This window comes from Petaurus breviceps, unplaced genomic scaffold (assembly GCF_028583685.1).
Source record: "Petaurus breviceps papuanus isolate PSGF00001 unplaced genomic scaffold, PetGlider_PUasm1.0 77, whole genome shotgun sequence".
Classification (NCBI taxonomy): Eukaryota; Metazoa; Chordata; class Mammalia; order Diprotodontia; family Petauridae; genus Petaurus; species Petaurus breviceps.
The window spans coordinates 8,238,763-8,256,747 of NW_027186492.1; the positions used below are offsets into that span (position 1 = coordinate 8,238,763).

General features: G+C 45.7%; 1 protein-coding gene across 1 annotated transcript in view; it reads right to left on the bottom strand.

Annotated features, from left to right (window-relative positions):
• Positions 1-17,655, bottom strand: part of DUOX2 (dual oxidase 2) — a 26,609-nt gene extending 8,954 nt beyond the window's left edge. Inside the window, exons 1-21 of the mRNA XM_069105672.1 lie at positions 17,619-17,655; positions 17,093-17,182; positions 16,583-16,747; positions 16,010-16,197; positions 15,538-15,739; positions 15,223-15,389; positions 14,072-14,132; positions 13,830-13,926; positions 12,944-13,034; positions 12,297-12,399; positions 11,254-11,417; positions 10,344-10,519; positions 9,835-9,953; positions 9,240-9,377; positions 8,811-8,924; positions 8,193-8,395; positions 7,731-7,916; positions 5,683-5,908; positions 5,330-5,423; positions 2,717-2,912; positions 933-1,003 (exon numbers count right to left, since the gene is read on the bottom strand). Coding sequence (XP_068961773.1) covers positions 933-1,003; positions 2,717-2,912; positions 5,330-5,423; positions 5,683-5,908; positions 7,731-7,916; positions 8,193-8,395; positions 8,811-8,924; positions 9,240-9,377; positions 9,835-9,953; positions 10,344-10,519; positions 11,254-11,417; positions 12,297-12,399; positions 12,944-13,034; positions 13,830-13,926; positions 14,072-14,132; positions 15,223-15,389; positions 15,538-15,739; positions 16,010-16,197; positions 16,583-16,747; positions 17,093-17,182; positions 17,619-17,655 — 2,888 coding nt within the window. The remainder of the gene's footprint in view (positions 1-932; positions 1,004-2,716; positions 2,913-5,329; positions 5,424-5,682; positions 5,909-7,730; positions 7,917-8,192; positions 8,396-8,810; positions 8,925-9,239; positions 9,378-9,834; positions 9,954-10,343; positions 10,520-11,253; positions 11,418-12,296; positions 12,400-12,943; positions 13,035-13,829; positions 13,927-14,071; positions 14,133-15,222; positions 15,390-15,537; positions 15,740-16,009; positions 16,198-16,582; positions 16,748-17,092; positions 17,183-17,618) is intronic.
• Positions 17,656-17,985: the final 330 nt, after the last annotated feature.

Here is a 17,985-nt window from a genome sequence, read left to right on the forward strand (position 1 = left end):
AGAGAGAGAGAGAGAGAGAGACAGAGAGAGAGAGACAGAGAGAGAGACAGAGAGAGACAGAGAGACAGAGACAGAGAGAGACAGAGACAGAGACAGAGAGACAGAAAAAGAGAGACAGAGACAGACAGACAGACAGAGACAGAGAGATCCTGAGGGGAATGGGAGTGGTATGCTGACAAATATTTCAAAACCACCTCTCCAGGGGAAAAGTGTAGCTTGACATTTTAAAATTTAAACTACGTTATTAACATTTTCTCTATCACAGTCAATAAAACAATAAACCAAGCCCTGATTTGTGGTTTGCTGATTTCCTCTGTATAAATGCTCACATTGAAAATTTAACAATTAGCTCTCAGTGCTGGCTCCTGCACACCCTGGAAGATGAGTGAGTGTGGAAGCAGGCAGCCTTGCATTTAGACCCTGAGACAGTATGGAGTAATGAAGAGAGTCCTAGATTTGGAATCAAGAGGTCTGGGCTTGAATTCTGCCACCTGTGTGATCCTTGTATCATGGCTTTTAGAATCAGAAAGGATCTGAGACAGAACATGGTCCAACCTTCTCATTTTACATATGAGGAAACTGAGGAAACATCCAGGGCAGGTGGGAGAGCTAAGAGTTAAACCCAAGTCCTTTGTCTCCAAAGCCAGTGCTTTTGATACTATACCACCCTGCCTTAACCTCAAGTAAGCCATTTACCATGTTCAGGCCTCAGTGAGCAAGAATGGCAGTCTTCTTCAGCTGTAACCCTTATGGATTAAGACTAGGGAGTGGGAGAAGGGGGTACCAGAAAAGGGGTATCAAATTGTTGCTTCCTGAGGGGTTAATTTAGCAGTTTCCACTTTGCTATGCAATGAAGAAAGTAGAGGTGGTAGCCCAGGAAAGGTCATGGGGCCCAGCTGTAGTAATGTCTCAGAGTCCTGGTCACTGCTCACCCTCCCTTCCGGCTTTTGTCGATGAAGGAGACTCGGTCGCAGATATTCTGCTTAAAGATATCTGGAACACCTGGGGAAGAAAACAAGAAGATGAACAAGTTTCCCTAGGGGCTCGGACCCAGATAAACTAGGCAGGTGGTCAAGGGATGAAATTTCTCTCTCTGCTTCCAATCTACAGCACTCCTTGGTTTTCTTTCCCCTCCCCCTTGACTTTTTTAAAATAATAATATTTTATTTTCTTCCCCAATTACATACTCCTTAGTTTTTTTTCTGGTGCTCTTCTGGGGTAGATGGCTCTCTAACGATAATAATGATGAAAGATTTTTTAAAATGATGCTTCATAGTTTGTAGAGCACTTAATATTTAATGTTGTTAATAAATAATAAAAATTAATCATTTTAACATTAGTTCATTGGAACAAAAAACTTTTTTAAAATGTTAAAATTTATTTTAACATGTTTCATTATATAAATGTAATATAATAAATAATAAAATAAAAATATATTAAAAATAATAATATTAACTCATTTGTTCCTTATAGTTTTGTTAAGTGGGTACTATTATTATCCCCTCTTTACAGATAAAGAAACTGAGGCCAAGAATGGTTGGGGACCACACAACTAGTAAGTATCAGTAAGTAAGTGGATAAAGCAGGATTAGAACTCGTTCTCCTGACTAAAGTACAGCAGTCTGTCCACTTAGCGGCCTTCTATGTTGCTTATAACCTGGCTGGTCTGAATCTCTTATTCTAGATCAGGGATTCTTAACCTGGGCACCAGGAATGTGATTTTAATATTTTGGTAACTTAAAAAATATAATTGGTTTTCCTTATCATCCTATGTATTTTATTTGATACATTTTAAAGACATTCTGTGAAGGGCTCAGGCTTCACCAAACTGCCCAAAGGGTGCAGGAAGCAAATAACGGTTAAGAACCCAAGTTCTGGAGAGTGGAACTGCAGCCCTTTGCTTTTATCCCCAATGAGTCGTGATCCAAGCCAAAGTTTTCTCTCTTAGGCTTCGACTTGCCCTAAAAATTTCTTACCAGTTACTTCCTCAGAGACCCTCCCTGGGGTCACTGCCAATGTCACACAAGTAAAGTAGGAGAGATAGAATTGGAACCCAAGCCTTCCCACTTCAAATCCAATATTTCTTCTGCACCATGTTAGATAACACACATACACACATATGTGTGTATACACAAGAGTATATATACACACATATATGTGCATTGTATGTCTATGTGTGTATATGTGCAAGAGTATGTGCATATGTATGTATATACAAACACACATACACACAAGAGTATATAGAATATATATACACAAGAGTACACATATGCATGTATATGTGTATATGCAAGAGTACATGTGCACATGTATACATATGTATGTGCATATACCTACATCTACACACATACATGGACACATATATGTACACATACACACACACAAGAGAGATCTCAATTACATGCTTGACCATTTTCTCCTTAGGTCTCTTTTCCTGAAAGGGTAGCGAGGCGATGCTGTGGACAGCGTGCCAGAGCTGAAGATCTGAGTTCAAATCTGGCCTTAGACACTTGCTGCGTCTGTGACCCCAGGCACTTAAGTCACCTAACCTCTGCCTGCCTCCGTTTCGTCGTCTGTAAAATGGAGATGGTAATAGCACCTACCTCCCAGGATCATTGTGAGGATTGAATGAGATAATGATTGGAAAGCACTTAGCATAGTCTCTGGCATATAGTAAGTCCGTACAAATCTTAGCTATTATTATTCCTTCTGCTTTGTTCCCTCCCCATCCTCTACCTTTGACACAAAGCTGGGTGAGGCGAAGTTCGCTATCGTGGTCCCTCAGCATGAAGTGGAAATCCTCCCAGGTCAGCTCTTCCTTGTCCTGGAAGCCAGACTCTCTAAACAAGGATTCCACCACCTCAGCCAGCTGGGCCTTGGATAGGCAGTTGTTGGAGATCTCAATGAAGGATCTGATTGAGAACAGAGCGAGAGAACCAGGGAGTGAGTAATCACCTTGTGTGGTCAGGCTCCAGACAGACCAGACTGATCATATTCAGGGCAGGGCAGGCCAGGCAGACTTGAGGATTATCTTATGTGTTATCAGTGACCCAGGAAGTGGAGTTGAGAATGTACCTGTTAAAAAGTCTGCAGTTGACACTAAGCTGGGTGAGGCTGCTACCAGCTTAAAATACTGGAACTGAACTAAAAGTGACCTTGACCAAGTGGAGTTGGCCATTAAAAAAGTAAGGCAACCTAGTAGAAAGAGTATTGGGGACTGGAAACTTTAGATCTAACTCTGATACCAGTTAACTGTATAACCATAGAGAAGTCACTGCATTTATATAAGCCTCAGTTTTCTTGTCTATGATTCCAGCAAATGAACATCTTAGCACTGGTAGGAACCCATGATGTGACTTCCTTGTATGCACAAGCCTTCCTTGTATCCTCTCTCCCTATCTGGTGCTATACCTGGACCTGTTCCTATTCTTATCACCTTCACAAGCCTCCATTGGCAGGAACCATAATGGCAAGTATATACCTGCAAAAATGGTGATTAAAGAAAGCCATTAAAGGTCATGGGATCATAGATCAGAACTGGAACGGATCTTAGAGGTCATCTAGTCCAGCCTAGAGTGTGTCTAGGTGGCACAGTGGATAGAATGCTAGACTTAGACTCAGCAAGACCCAAGTCCACATCTGACCTCAGACAATTAGCTATCTGTGTCACCCTGGGCAAATCATTAACCCCACTGGCCTCACTCTTCTTATCTATAAAATGGGAATAATAATAGCACCTATCTCCCAGTGTTGTTGAGAGGATATGATAAGATCATATTTGTAAAGGACTTTGCAAACCTTAAAACACTATATAAATGCTAACTTTTATTAGCTATAACTAACCTTCTTAATTTGTAGATGAGGAAACTGGGCACTCATAGAATGGCATATCTCCCCAGATCTACAGACAGACATAAATCACTGGGTTGCCTACCTTAGACCTACACAGTCTTGCACTAAGTATTGAGCAGGTGGGCTTGGCTTTCCTGCCCTAATCTGAGTCACTCCCAAACAGTCATTTCCTCAGTGACCCCCTCTGGGATTACTAATAAGGTCCCATAGACAAGTGAAGAGATGAGATTTGAACCCAGGTTCTTCCAATACTTTTCCCATTGATAACATGCATGATTAGAGAGATCTCAGTTGCATGTTATGCATGACCCATGAAATTTGCAAGAACTGGGAAGTGAGTTTTGTATTATACTTGGCATTGCTTTAACACTTTTAGGGAATTGTGTCTAATTTGCATTTCTGCAATCTGAGAAGCAAGTGAAGATAGTGGATGAAGCAATTATTAAAGAGATAGGAAGATTAGAAGACTATTGGCAACTTAAACCCAAGAGAAGATTGGTGTGTTACATAAGAATAATCTTCAAGTATATTAAAATTTTTATGAAAAAGAGGCACATTAATTGTTCTCTAGCTCCACAGCAGAACCCCCCCCCCCCAAATGGGCTTAGGTTGCAGAAAGAAAGCTGGGTTGGTGATAGGGAAGAATGCCTTGATTGCCAGTGTGATTAACAGGGGGCTTGATGACCAAGGAAGGTTCATTAAATTCATCCAATTCATTAATTTATCTGTTCATTCATTCAAGTAATAAAATTATGATGTCCAAGGTCCCTCCATGGCTAATACTCTATGATACTAGTATTTGCTGAACACCTATTATATTCATAGTATTGTGCTGGGGATTGTGGGTATGTATCTCTGGGGTGGGCAGAATTAGGGAGGACAAAGATATCCAGGGGAAGTGTTGCAATTTTTTCTCCCTGGACATTTTTTTTTAAAAGCAATCGGGGTTAAGTAACTTGCTCAAAGTTACACGGCCAGTTATTTCTGGGTGTGGTGCTGAGTATCCGAGCACGGATTTGATCCAGGTCATCCCGACACTGGAGCCGGTGCTCTTACTCGCTGAGCCACCTGGCCGCCCCTAAGCAATTGGGGTTAAGTAACTTGCTCAAGGTTACACGGCCAGGTGTTTCTGGGTGGGTGCTAAGTGTCTGAGCCCGGGATTCAATCTCCAGGTCTTCTCAACACTGGAGCCGGTGCTCTTACTCGCTGTGCTACCTGGCCGCCCCCCTGGACATTTTTAAATAGGATTTTTGGGGAGTCTATTTTGGATAATTTTAGGTGTAGTACTTTGTAAAGACTGTGGAAAGACCTGGTGAATTCTAGCATTCCCTTCCATCTTATACTTTCTTGCGGATATCTCTCACACCTTCATTCTAACCTCCTGCTAGAAAAATATTTCTCTACCCATGAAATTCCCTTTCTGTGACTGTTTTTCTGCAACCCCATCCTAAATCCCAACCTCCAGAGCTACCCTTACCGCATCATAGTGGAGAACTCCTCCTTGGAAAGGAAGCCATTCTTATCTAGATCATACATGTTGAACATCATGTTGGACTTGTCTTCTGGAGAACCTAGGAGGATAGGAAGAGAAATTGAGATTTCCTCCAAACTCCTAGCTTGTGGTCCCTTGGCTCCTTTCTCAGGCCAGGGTCCCTTCCAGTAGACAGGTCATTAAGCTCTCAAGTCAGACTGGGGACCCAGGATCAGAGTACAGCCAGGGCAAGGCAAGGAAGGGAACAATGTGAACTCTTGAGTTCTTGAGGCTGGTTGGATGTGTTAGCCAGCCCCCACCCCCACCCCTAGACTAGTTCATCATCTCCCCTCCTCTACCTTTCATGAAGACAACCAGGATGTCCAGGAATTCTTGGAAAGATAAGTAACCATTCTTGTCTTTGTCAGCCAGAGAGAACATGCACTCTACAAACATGGCCTGAGGCTTAAGGCCAAGAGACTCTGCAAATTCTGCCCTGCTCAGTTCACAGGCCAGCACCTCTCGCACCTTCTGAGATGAGTCCAGAGGCAGGCTCCCTGCATCTGCCCGGTCAATGTCCAGCACCTAAAGTTGGACAGTGGAGGAAAGAAGGGAAGAGAAGAGTTCAGGCCTGGAGGAAGAGTATCATTTTCCCCTCCTAGAGGCATGTGTAACAGATATTTAATTTAATATTTTATTTTTTCCCAATCACACGTAAAAAAAATTTTAACATTCTTTTTTTCAAATTTTGAGTTTGAAATGTTCTCCCTTGAGGTGGCTAGGTGGCGCAGTGAGTAGAGCACCGGCCCTGGAGTCAGGAGGACCTCAGTTCAAATCCGGCCTCAGACACAACTCAAAAACTAGCCGAGTGACCATGGAAAGTCACTTAACCCCAATTGCCCTCCAAAAAGAAAATTTCTCCCTCCCTCTCCTTCCCCTCACCCCCCATTGAGAAGGCAACCAATTTGACAAAGGTTATACATGGTAACAGATATTTTGGAAAAATTGTATGTGATGGCTCTATTCAAACAAACATTTTTTAGGGTCAACTTTACCATTAGGTACACTTTAGGGTATACTATGCCTTTTTCCCCTTTGAGGCAAGGAAGGGGAAATTTCTAATTAGCTAAAGGATTAAACCAAACCTTTACCAATAATTTAGAGGTTTTCTGTTTGCTAGAGAGTAAACTTGAAAAACTCTGAAGACTAGAAGTTGAATTAATTATATACCTTAAAAGAAAAGCAAGCACATAAGAGAAGAGAGATCTACAATTTCATCTACAATCTCTTTTTCTGTTCTACTCCATATATGAAAATGGCCATTGGTGTTTGGTAAGTTCAGAAGAAAATTTTTAAAAATAGAGTAAAACTGAAATTGTTAAAATGGATCATTTGAGTTTGATCTAGAGGGTTGTGTAGCTGATTCTAAATGAAAATTCCCAAATTGGGGGAAAGGTATCATTCTCTTATGGAGTCATGGAGGAGCTAGATACTTCATAGCCAGAGGATCAAGACAGGCTCCAGAAATTTTAACTAGGTCATTGGATTTTTAGATTTGTAAGAAACCTTAGAGACCATTGAATCCAATACCCTCATTTTACAGATGAGAAAACTGAGGGTCAGAGAAAGGAAGCAAAAGTCCAAATCCAGGACTCTTTCTACTATAACAAGTTGACTTTATCACTTTGAAGCAAATTATAGCTTAATTCCCGTGGGGAAAAAAATGCTGTATAAACCTTAATGTGGGCTATTGTTATTTTCCTGGAAGAATACAGAATCCCTGCATGAATCAATCAATCAATAAGTATTTATTAAATGCCTACTATGTGCTAAGCACTGAGGATAAAAGAACAAAGAATGAAACAATCTGTTACCACCGAGTTTAGTTTTTAAAGCCCTAACCTCCCTTGGCATTACTCCTTCTGCCACGCACTGGGATCCAAGCAAACTGGTCTTATTTCTGTTCCTTCCACGTGAAACCCTAATTCTTATCTCCATTCCTGTGTTCTGGTAAATAGCTGTTCCCCAGGATTTCTGACTTTAGTGACTGTGCTTGTTGCTACATGGGACTGGGGAAGGAAATTAGAGCCTTGACAAGCTAATCTCAGGAGACATTTTCTCCCAGGAGCTTGAGAACTAGGAGAAGACTGGAAGCTGTTATAGGGTCACTCAAGATAAAGAGGTTGACTAAAGATGACCAACATTGAGTATATCTGGAAGAAGAGTAGGTAAGGGGTCCTGCTCCTCTGCCAGCATTAAAGGTGTCCATTTGGCTTTTGTTATAGGAAGCCTTGGGGTATGGTAAGCACAGGAACAGGCCTCACCTTAGAAGAGCCTCTCTATCTCAGTTCAAGTTTTCCATTCCACCTAGCTACCCACCCCCTTGCCCACCCCATCAGTATGGTACCTGTGCAAAAAGGTGCCTAAAAAAAATCTCTAGGATATGCTCCCGCTGCTGCTTGGTCACAGCTTTTTTGAGTAGGTCTTGTTCCCCCATCTCTGAGAGGTCAAAGTCCAAGTCCCAATGGGCACAGTAACCCCGAAGGTGCTGGATAAAGATACCCCGCTCCTCCTCAGAGTTGAACATCAGCACCTAGGGCAAAGAGCAAAAGGGGGTGCTCCAAGCTTAGGCTTCTGGTTCAGTCTCCCACATAGTATCCCCCTCCCCAAACCCAGAGGGACCCAGAGGGAAGGGGCAACAATTCTCAGCAGAGCCACAATGGGAGGAAAGGTTGACTTAGGGTAGTGAGCAAGGGGAAGCTGTAATAAGATAAGTAGGCCTGAGTTTGGGTCGCTTCTAAAAAGAAACCAGGAATCTAGGGTGTGGCTAGCAGGGGATAGGAGGCTGGGAAGTTCCTCGGGATCATACGAGGTCATATTCCTTGGGGATCTTGAGAAGCAATGTCCGACAGCCTCTGTTGTTTGACTGGATCAGGTTTATCTGCTGCAAAGGCTGGAGCTGGATGGTCCGGATCATAGAGAGTTGTTCATCTAGCACTTGGAGAGATCTCTCTGGGAGCAGCTGTAGGTAGATGGGACAGCTCCTCATGCCTGGGCCTGGCCACTCCAGGGCTGGTGAGGAGAAAGGGATTAGGGTGGGATGGGAAGAGGGAGAGCTGAAAGCTAGACTTTCAGCTGCTACCTTAGCCCTCTATCCTTGGGTAGACACTGTCACTTCAATTGGTCCTGCTCATTCGGCAGATCTCCTCATCTGGAATCTATCTTCACCTGGATCCCTTCCCTCTATTAACTCCCATCTCATCTGGTCTCTTCTTCACCTGACCCTCACCTCTCCTAGATCCCTTCCTTCCACTGACCCCCACCTTACCTGGTCTCGCTTTCATCTGACCTCACCTCTCCTGGATCTCTTCCTTCCATGGAACCCCACCTCACGTGATCCATCCCTGACTCGACCCCTGTCTCACCTGGATCCCTTCCCTCAGTTCACCCCCATCTCACCTGGCCTCTCCCTTCCTCCTTTTCTCACCTGCTATCCCCTCCATGGGCATTTTCTTCTTTATGTTTTGTTTCTCTTTCTTCTGTAGCTTCTTGAACTCTCTGCCTCGGAAATGTGCCACCACCCAGGCAATGACCAGACTTACTGGAGTGGGGAAGGAAGAGGTAAAACGTGAGGGTCAGCAGGGACTGATGAGAAGCAGAGCCCTTCCCCTTCCCCTCCCCCTGCTGCCATCACACTAAGTTTCCCTGAGAGTTCCTGCCATTGAATCTTCTGTACTGAGACCATCCTTGAATCCAGACCCCAGAAAAGGATGGCTAAGTGACTCAATACAGTATGTATTGGGATGCAGTGGACAGGGGCTCTGGGACACCCGGGGGAAGGGCTTATAATTTGGGAAGGCTTGGAGAAGGAAAAGTAGAGGGAGTAGGAGAGAAAGAGCAGGGTGGAATGGTTTACCTAAAGGGAAAAGGAAGAGGGCTACAACAGTAAGGCCAAAGCCAGGACCACTGCCTTTGAAGTAGTCAAGCACTGTCATGTTCACACAAGGGGGCAAGACATCATCTTTAAGCTGCTGGGGTTGTGGGCAGGGGGCTCCTGGAGAAAAGAAAAGCAGGAGAACTTCAGGCAAGGAACTGCTCCCTAAAGATTCTGCCCCTCACCCATCTTCGCTCTCTTTCTGTTCTGGGCACCAAAGGCATGGGGATAATTCTGCCTTCTCTCCAAACTTCTGCTTACCTCTGGGCACCTCTATACAGCCCACTGATCTTATTACTCAGCATGTCTCCCTCTCTCATCCCCTATCCTGACTCCTTGCATCTACTACTAAGTACAAACCACTGGGTTGCTGAGGTTGTTTCTACCTAAGGCTTCCCAGTCCTCTACAGGACATGACATCGAGTCTGGTGTACTTGGCTTTCCAGACACCTGTCTGTGTCACACCCAGAGTCATGCAACAATAGTCACTTCCACAGTGACTTCCTCTGGGTTCATTCCTCCCAATAAATCTCTACAAGGTCCCTTCTCTCAGGGTCCCTCTTCCATGGCCACTTACCATTGTGCCAGAAAAAGACATTGGGCTGCAGGTCATCAGGACTGACATTAGTGACAGCTACCAAAACATCATGGAGGGTTGTGTTTCGAATCTCAGCAATCTCATCATCTGTGAACAACCTAGGTGGAGACAGGAAAGAAGCTGAAAATTACTGGAATGAAGGGAGGGGAAGGCAGATCTGTAATATCCTCACAGCCCCAGGAGCCAATATCAGGAAAAGATCATAAAAGCAATAAGATGAAGTGGGAGGGGTAGGAAAGAATGAGGAGATATATAGCAGGTCTGAGGATTCAGGGTTGATGGTAGGGGTAAAAAGAAACAAGGACTAGGGGCCATGTCAGGGATGCTTGTCAGATTTCTGGGGTTCATTCAAAGGAGCAGTACAAAAGATGGAGGTGTGGCCTGAAACCTAAGCAAGGGGTGTATGTCAGAGGGCATGAGGATTTGGTATCTCTACTGGGGACCAGTTTTGGGGATGAGGTCTCTGGAAATTTCAGACAGGCCCTCACCCATTTTTTGTGTTCTCAAACCAGTAACGATCCCCATCTCGTAACCGAACAAATTGTTCAAAGACAATGTTGCTGAACAGGGGTCCAGGGTTCCCATCACTCTCCAAGAGGCCCCCAGGGAGCAGCTCCAGATGAGACAGGCTATGGTTGTACAAGGAGGCTATCGCCTCTAGGATCTGGGAATGAAGAGTCATAACTAGGGTAAGGCAAATAGAACTTTGTTGCAGGTACTTCGAGCAGAATAGGAGGGTGTACTTCTTCTCACATGGCCTGCAGAGTGCTTTCCTCATACTTTGGGGTTCCTTAATTAGCCTGTTCTCTTGTGAGTCTGGGTGGGGAGTGGGACAAAAGAGGCTGAAGAAGTAGACTCATAGGATAGACTAGGTCAGAGGCAGCAATGGAACCTCTCTCCCCATCACTATAGTGATAGTCAGGCTGAATTCCCCGAGACTTTTGCCTTCCCTTTACAACTCCCCCAGGGTCACAGGCAGCCTCTCTGGAGCATGGGCCTTCTTTCCTTCTTCTCTCTCTTCCAAATGGATGCTGGAATTTCCTGGTTATAGCTCTGGGTATTGGAAGGAGGCTGATGTTTTCCCGTCCCTAGAGACCTTATGTCTGCAGCCTAATTTTTTATTCTGGCCTTCTGATTCTCCCTCTCACCCCTGCTTAGATGACACTGATCTTTCTTTGGGCTGATCCTCCCCAAGTCCTCAGGGTTCAGGGTTTCTCTTTGATTGCTCTGGGATACTGTCAGGATCTGGGGATTAGTGATTTTGATCCTGTTTCTGGGGTCCTGCTTGGCCTAGGATAGTTGACAACCTAAAGGGAGCTCAAACTGGAGTGGTGTGACCCTTGGCCTGGGAAGGAGAGATTTTCTGGGGACCATTACTAACTAGGGAGTGTTACTCACTTCAGGCTCCAGGTTATAGTTGAGGGAGGTCCAATTCTGCAGGGGATCCAACCCCATGGCTTCACGGGCCCTGTTGAAGCTGGGCAGTCCAAGGTCCCGGCCTCTCTGAATGCTGCTGGCCACATAGTCTGTCCGTGAGAACTTGCCAGGGCCAGGCCAGTAATCTGTGAAAAGCAAATAGGCAACCAATCCCACATCAGAGGCTGTCAGGCTGACAGCCCTTGCACCACTACCAACATTTCTTCACTTTACCCATTCCTCTTTAGTCTTTAGTTATTACCCCCACCCCAGGGGAGAGAAGAGCCAGCACTCGCTGACCATAGGAAGCTCATGAACATAGTAGATAGAGCATTGGAATTAGAAAAACCTGATTTTGAGTCCAGCCTTACATACTTAACTATCTGTGTGACCCCAAGCAAGTCACTTAACCTCTATCTGTTTCCTCATCTGTAAAATGAGGATAAAAATAGTGTCTACCTCCCAGGGTTGTTGTAAGGGAAAAAATGAGATATTTGTAAAGTGCTTTACAAACTTCAAAAACATGTCTAATCTATCTGTGTGTATGTGTGTCTATATATATCTCATATATAGCATATATACTATATATATATATATATATAGTGCTGCATACTAGCATATGTGTGCACACACACACACACACACACATACACCCTAGCTATTATTACCACTGGATGCCCCTCCAGGTTGGATCTAGCCAGGGTTTGTGGTAAAAATTAGAGCAAGGCAAACTTGCTTGTTGATAGCTAGGGTGCAGCTGACCATCATGACCCCTAGGTTCTTGGAATTCCCAGAACCTGAATCTTTACTCCCTGTCCTAGATCTGACCAACATGAGCACACAGACTTGACCCTGACCCAGCCATCCCTGTCACAAGCTAAGAGATCAATTCCTTTCCAGTCCACCCTGAAGCTTCAAGCTATTCTTGCCTCATCATATCTTCCCTTCTTTCCTGACCTGAGACCTCTCTAGGCCCCGGATCCAGCCAGTGCACAGTGATCTCAGCCCTCTGGCTGCTTCCTTACCTCTCAGGTCCTGCACCACAATCCTGTCTTCTAGCTCTGAGATCTGTGAGGCCATCCCCAGGAGCAGTTGATCCACTGCCCCAGCACTGTGCAGATTTGGGTTCTGAATGGGGATATTATAATCCAGGTATAGCGTGAAAGACCTTCTCCTGGCCATCCCCCACTACTCCCCACCTGCTTCCCAGGCCCTTACATTAGGTCTCTCAGGCCCATGAGCAATAGGTAGAAGTTTCATAAAGGCAGATTTTGACCAGATGTAAGGAAAAACATCCTAAGAATTAAAACTTTCCACATCAGGAATGGATTGCCTTGAGAGACAATGGATTCTTCATCACTGAAGGTCTTTGAACAGAAGCTAGGTGACCACTTATTGGGAATGCTAATTGGAGACTCTCAACAGGGGAGTCTAGATTGAAGTAGATAACATCTCCTCCCACCCTCCATTCCTTTCCTGTTCCTTGCCCTCTGAAGCAGCTGTCCCCAACATCTTCTCTTCCTCACTCTTGTCATCCCCACAACCAACTTGGGATAATGGAATCAAGAAAACTGAAGCTGTCACTTCATGCTGGAGCTAAGAGAGACAGGAGACTCGGACCAGCTCCCACCTCCTGGGACCTGTCTTTCCTTGCCCCAAGTCCCCAGCTGACCTCTCGACTCCAGTAACTGTTGCAGACTCTAATTGCCAAGGAGTTGTCCTGGCCCTTGTTAATGATTTCTTGGAAATGACAGCTGGTATTTCTGAAATAGAAGAAACAGTGGGGGATGGTGACAAGAAGTCATGGGGGAAGGAACAAAGACCCAAAGTAGTCTGAGGGAACTGGAAGTCTGAGGCAGAAATAGGTTGAAGTAGGGCATTTGTTGGGGAGGCTGGGGCTGGGAAATTTGTAGAAGGGCCTTGCACATGGAAGGTAACTGATGGATATCTGAATGGATGGCAGAGGAATAGAAGCCTTTAGCTTCCACCCAGAGCACAGCCATGCCAGCTGTTGATCCAACCCTTAGCTCTAATCCCTCTGCAAGGAAAGTTGTACAACAATCAATCAATAAATCAAACAATTAATTAGCTAGCATTAATTACATGCCTACCATGTGCTAGGCACTAGCGATACAAAGACAAAAACAAATGTCCTCAAAGAGATTACATTCTATTGGGGCAGACAACATATACATATATACACATACATACAAAACAAATAAAAACGAAACAAATATATGGTATTTAGGTGACAGAGGGCCGTGGCTTCTGGGTGAGAGTGACAGGAAATCTAGAAAGGCTTTGTGTAAAAGATAGTATCACAATTTCATCCCATAAGATCCATAATGGGGGCAGTGATTTCCAGATGTTCCTTCTCCCAAACCTACATCCAACTCCAGTCTCCTAACCTCTTGCCTATCTTGCTTTTCTTGTCATCATTCCATGGAGATGGGAGTTTGGGGATTGGGGGAGTGGATAGAGGGATGACCTGAACTTAAGTCCCTCAGAAGAAATTCCACCCCTGCCCCTCACCATCACAAGCCTACTCCCTCCCTTACCTCATGTAGACACCGGGGGGCACCATGGTGGAGAAGAATTGCTTGGAGGCTGCTAGGAACTCCGGGGAAATGCTGGGATCCAAAAATGACTTGTACCCTGGATAGAGTAAGATCAGGAGTTTTAATTTCTCCCCAGTTCTTCTTCAGTCCACAAGATCTTGCCTACACCACCACTCCACACCATAAGCCCATGCTCAGCCCTGAGCCCTCACTGGTAAATACTCTCCTTGTTCCCCACTTACTTTCATATGCTGGGGGGGTTTTCTCCAGAAAGCTGGGCAACCATTCATACAGGGCGATGTTCTATATGAGGAGGAGATGAGAGAGAAATTAGAGGCTGATGGCAATTGCTGGGAAAGGGGAATGAGAAGGGAGGACTAGAAAGAGGTAAGAATAGAGAGGCGGGAATCAGGTAAGAGAAATGGAAGAAGGGAAAGAGACATTTCAGAGATGATGTTCATAGCATCATATAATCAAAGATTAAGAGCTAGAAAGACAATTTTCTCATTTTACAGATGAAAAGATGGAGGACCCTGAAGTGACCTGCCCAATGTCCCAAAGGCAGTAAATGACAGAGCTGAGATTCAAACTCCAGTCTTATGACTCTCAGGTCAGTGTTCTTTCCTATTACACTAGATGACTTTCAAATTCCTTAGAGACCCTTTAGAGATCCTGGTCTATAAGGCAAGGGTTTCAAGGTCACTGGGAAGGGGTTATCTATGCCCTCTGCTCTTGGATTAGATATGTTCTTTCTCTAGGTTGCAGAGACAGCCCTATAAATATAATAATACTCTGCTTTTGTGTGGGACTTTTGCCATTTATATTTTGAGGCAGTAATGCCTTAGGAAAAGATGTTGTCCTCAGAAGATGTTTCTATTGCTTGGAGTGTCTCGGTTTTGGGTCTGACCCAGGATAGGGGATTGAGCAGCTTGTTCTATTGGAAAGGAGGCTGGACTTAGGAAACAGAATTCTGAAAAGAAACCTGGTCCTGCTCCAGCACTTAACAGGGCCAGGGTAAGGAAAGCGCTTTGAAGAAACCTTCCTTAAAACCTTAAGGCAAATCTAGCTCCATGTGTCCCCTACAATCACATCAACCAGGCACATTCCCTGTCACATGCTCTCTGCATATGTGCTCTACCCCAGTGGTGGGATGGTAACTTATGGGCAGGAGAACTCCATGTGTGATTGTAGACATTTTTTCTAGTCATTTTATATACTATCCTGTTTGAGTAAATGTTTTTTTACTTTGAACCAAAAAAAAAAAAGAAACTTAAGGCACTGTATTAATATGAGTTCTACTTGTGATGCAGCTTTCTGCCCTGAGGGTGGAGAGAAGGATTATTATCCTTTCTGGGAGGCTGAAAGACAGGAAGCTGGTGGTATCTGGGCTGACCTGGTAGGTGGCAATGACCCTCTTTCGGGCATGTTGGAACAGCTCCTCATCTCCCCAGGTCGGGTGCTCCTGGGCCAGCTTCTGTGCCCACAGGTTGTGGTATCGGAACCAGAGGAGACCCACTGCCTGCAGAAATGGATTCTGGTTCCCCCTCTCGGCCCCAAAGACTACAACCAACATGAGAAGAAAGTGAACTCGATTGCCTCAGTGGATTCCAAACTCCAAACTGACTTGCATCCTTCCCCCCTTACCTTCTCTTTCCTCCCCATCTATATCATTCCTAGGCTCACAGCTCTCCAAACTCCCCTGACTTACCATATAGCCCTTGGGGACCCCGTTGCCCAGTGGAAGGGTCTGGTGCTGTCCACATGAGGTAGGATCCCTGAGTATCCCTGGGGAAAGCAGGGTCTGGCCCTGATGCCAGCTCCCCACCAGAGAAGCTCCTCAGTGCATCATTCCAGGAGTGAGAAGAGCCATAGATGGCACTGCCATCCAGCCAGCTGGTGACCTGGTTGATCTGGGGACAGACATCAGAATTGGTGTGAGGGGCTATGAAGTAATGATGAGAGGCCAGGAGACCACATAGTCACCCTGGAGTTCCATTTGTGAACCTTAGCACCAAGGACAATATCCCTCATTCCTCCTCTCCCCTTTAAAAAATAACCCTCCAGTGCCCAACTGTTCCTTGCTTTTTATCACCATCCTGAACCTAAAAGAAATTGGGAGCCTGACTGAGTCTTGTGGACTTGTGGACTCTTGTGGCTGTGGACTTTTCTTCCAGAATCACCTGATCTCGAGGGTTGTTAGGGCTCTTTCCTGTGTGTGGGTCCCACTCACTCCTCTGGAAAGGCAGCACCACATTCCCAGTGTTGTCTGGGTCAAACACTTCATCTCCTTGGGGGATGTGGATGTTCATAAACTCAGCAGGACAACCTGGTCGTTCCACACTCACCACCTCAGAGAGGACATGGTAGCCTGAAGGCAGGAAGAGAAAGGAGTCAGATAGGAAAAGACTGAACATCTTTCCCTCCTGTATCAGAGAGAAGCCCTCTTTTTTCAAGCTAAATCTCAGACAGAGGGACTGGAGAATCTATACCCAAGAGTTAAAGGGTCAAGGTACAGCTTGTGTTTGGGGTAGAGGGAGGAAAGGGGAGGGCAACAAGAAAAGAGGGGATAAGGTCTTGGGAATCTGTAAACCTGTTCTTTCTGCACTAAGTCTCTTTGAAGAGAGGGCAAGGCCAGGGTTGGGACCAAGCTCAAACCTGACAGTGGGACTTGTATTGAGGAGAGGAAGGCTCCTACAATCCTCCCTATTCCTCTATCCAGGGGAGTGCCACTGGATCAGGGACATTCCTCTCACCAAAGAAGACCCCAAGCACAGTTCGGTTTTGTAAGGAGGCAATCCCAGAGGCACCCTTCATGGCAGCATTGCTGATGCTCCGGGAGTTGGGCAGGTGTGGCTCCCCCAAGGGCTGGTAAACACCATCTGAGTATGTAGCAGGAACCAAACGCTGGAGTCTGGAGCCTGAGGCCAGGAAGCAGGGATGGATGTTATGCTCATGGCCAGGAACCCTCTGGTCTAGGCCTAGCCAAGCTCTAACTCCTCCATCCAAAGTTAGGCCCTTATTAGTTCATTATTAAGAGATTCCCTCCACCTCCCTACCCCTGCCCCGAGGTCAAGGTCTGGTCCTCCCAGTTCTGTCCACCAGAAGAAGAGAAGTTCCAGAGGGAAGAGCAAATTGGTTTGACCTGCTGGCCAAGGCTCCCTCTGCAGCCTCCAAAGCATCCCAGAAAGTGGATGTGCATGTCCCAAGAATTTTCCTTGACCATACTAAGCCCCACCGCTAACCAGCCCAGGCCCTTTAGGTACCTGCTGAGCCTCGCTCATGGTGTCTCAGATTGTTGAACCAGCCATCATAGCGCTGGACTTCCCAGGATATGGTGAGAGACTCCTGGGCCCCTGGAGGCAGAGAATTTCCTGTCCTCTACCCCTTCTCTGACATCCTTGGATCCCCATAGGGAGCTCCTCTTCTTCCCTCAGGAATCAAGTAACTGCCCTCTCCTGTTCCTCATTCCTAAAGCCTGCCTGCCTGAGGACATGTAGTCCTCCCCCCTCCTCAAGAATAATGACTGCTGTCACCCCTAAAGTTTAGAACATCCTGATCTGCCCAAACCAGCTGGACCTGAGTGGTGGCTGGTCAGAGAGAAGGAAAGGTTCAATGAGTTGGGAGCTGATCCAATCTGGTAGACTCCTCCAGCCTCACAGAGGCAAGGTATTGGCCCTTTCCCACTCACCCCAGCTCCTGCTTTTCCCATCTTCAGGTCCAGAAGGAGAAACTAAGGAAAAGAACCTCGGACCATGGACTTTCTGCCTCCCAAGGCACCTCGTTACTTACCCACTGGATCCCAGGGTCCAGTCAGAACCATCTGCATTGCCAGTAACCATATACTGAACATGATGATCCCAGGGTCTAGGGGGCGAGGGATGATGTGAGGATGAAGCTTGCTTGGGATAGCCAGCCCCACACTCCTACAGCCAGCACAGGTACAGACTCCAACTCTCCCCTTCTTAGCACTACCCCTGATGGTCAAGCCCTGTTTGTCCCCATTATAAAAAGTGAAGCTGTAATAGAATCAAGGTAGATAGACCTCCCTAAAGTAGATATGCCAATCTCCTTTGGCACTGTGCCAGAAGTTTCTATCAGGGACATTTATCTGCTGTTTTTCAATGGGTTTATGTTCACTCCCTTCCTCCCTCCCACA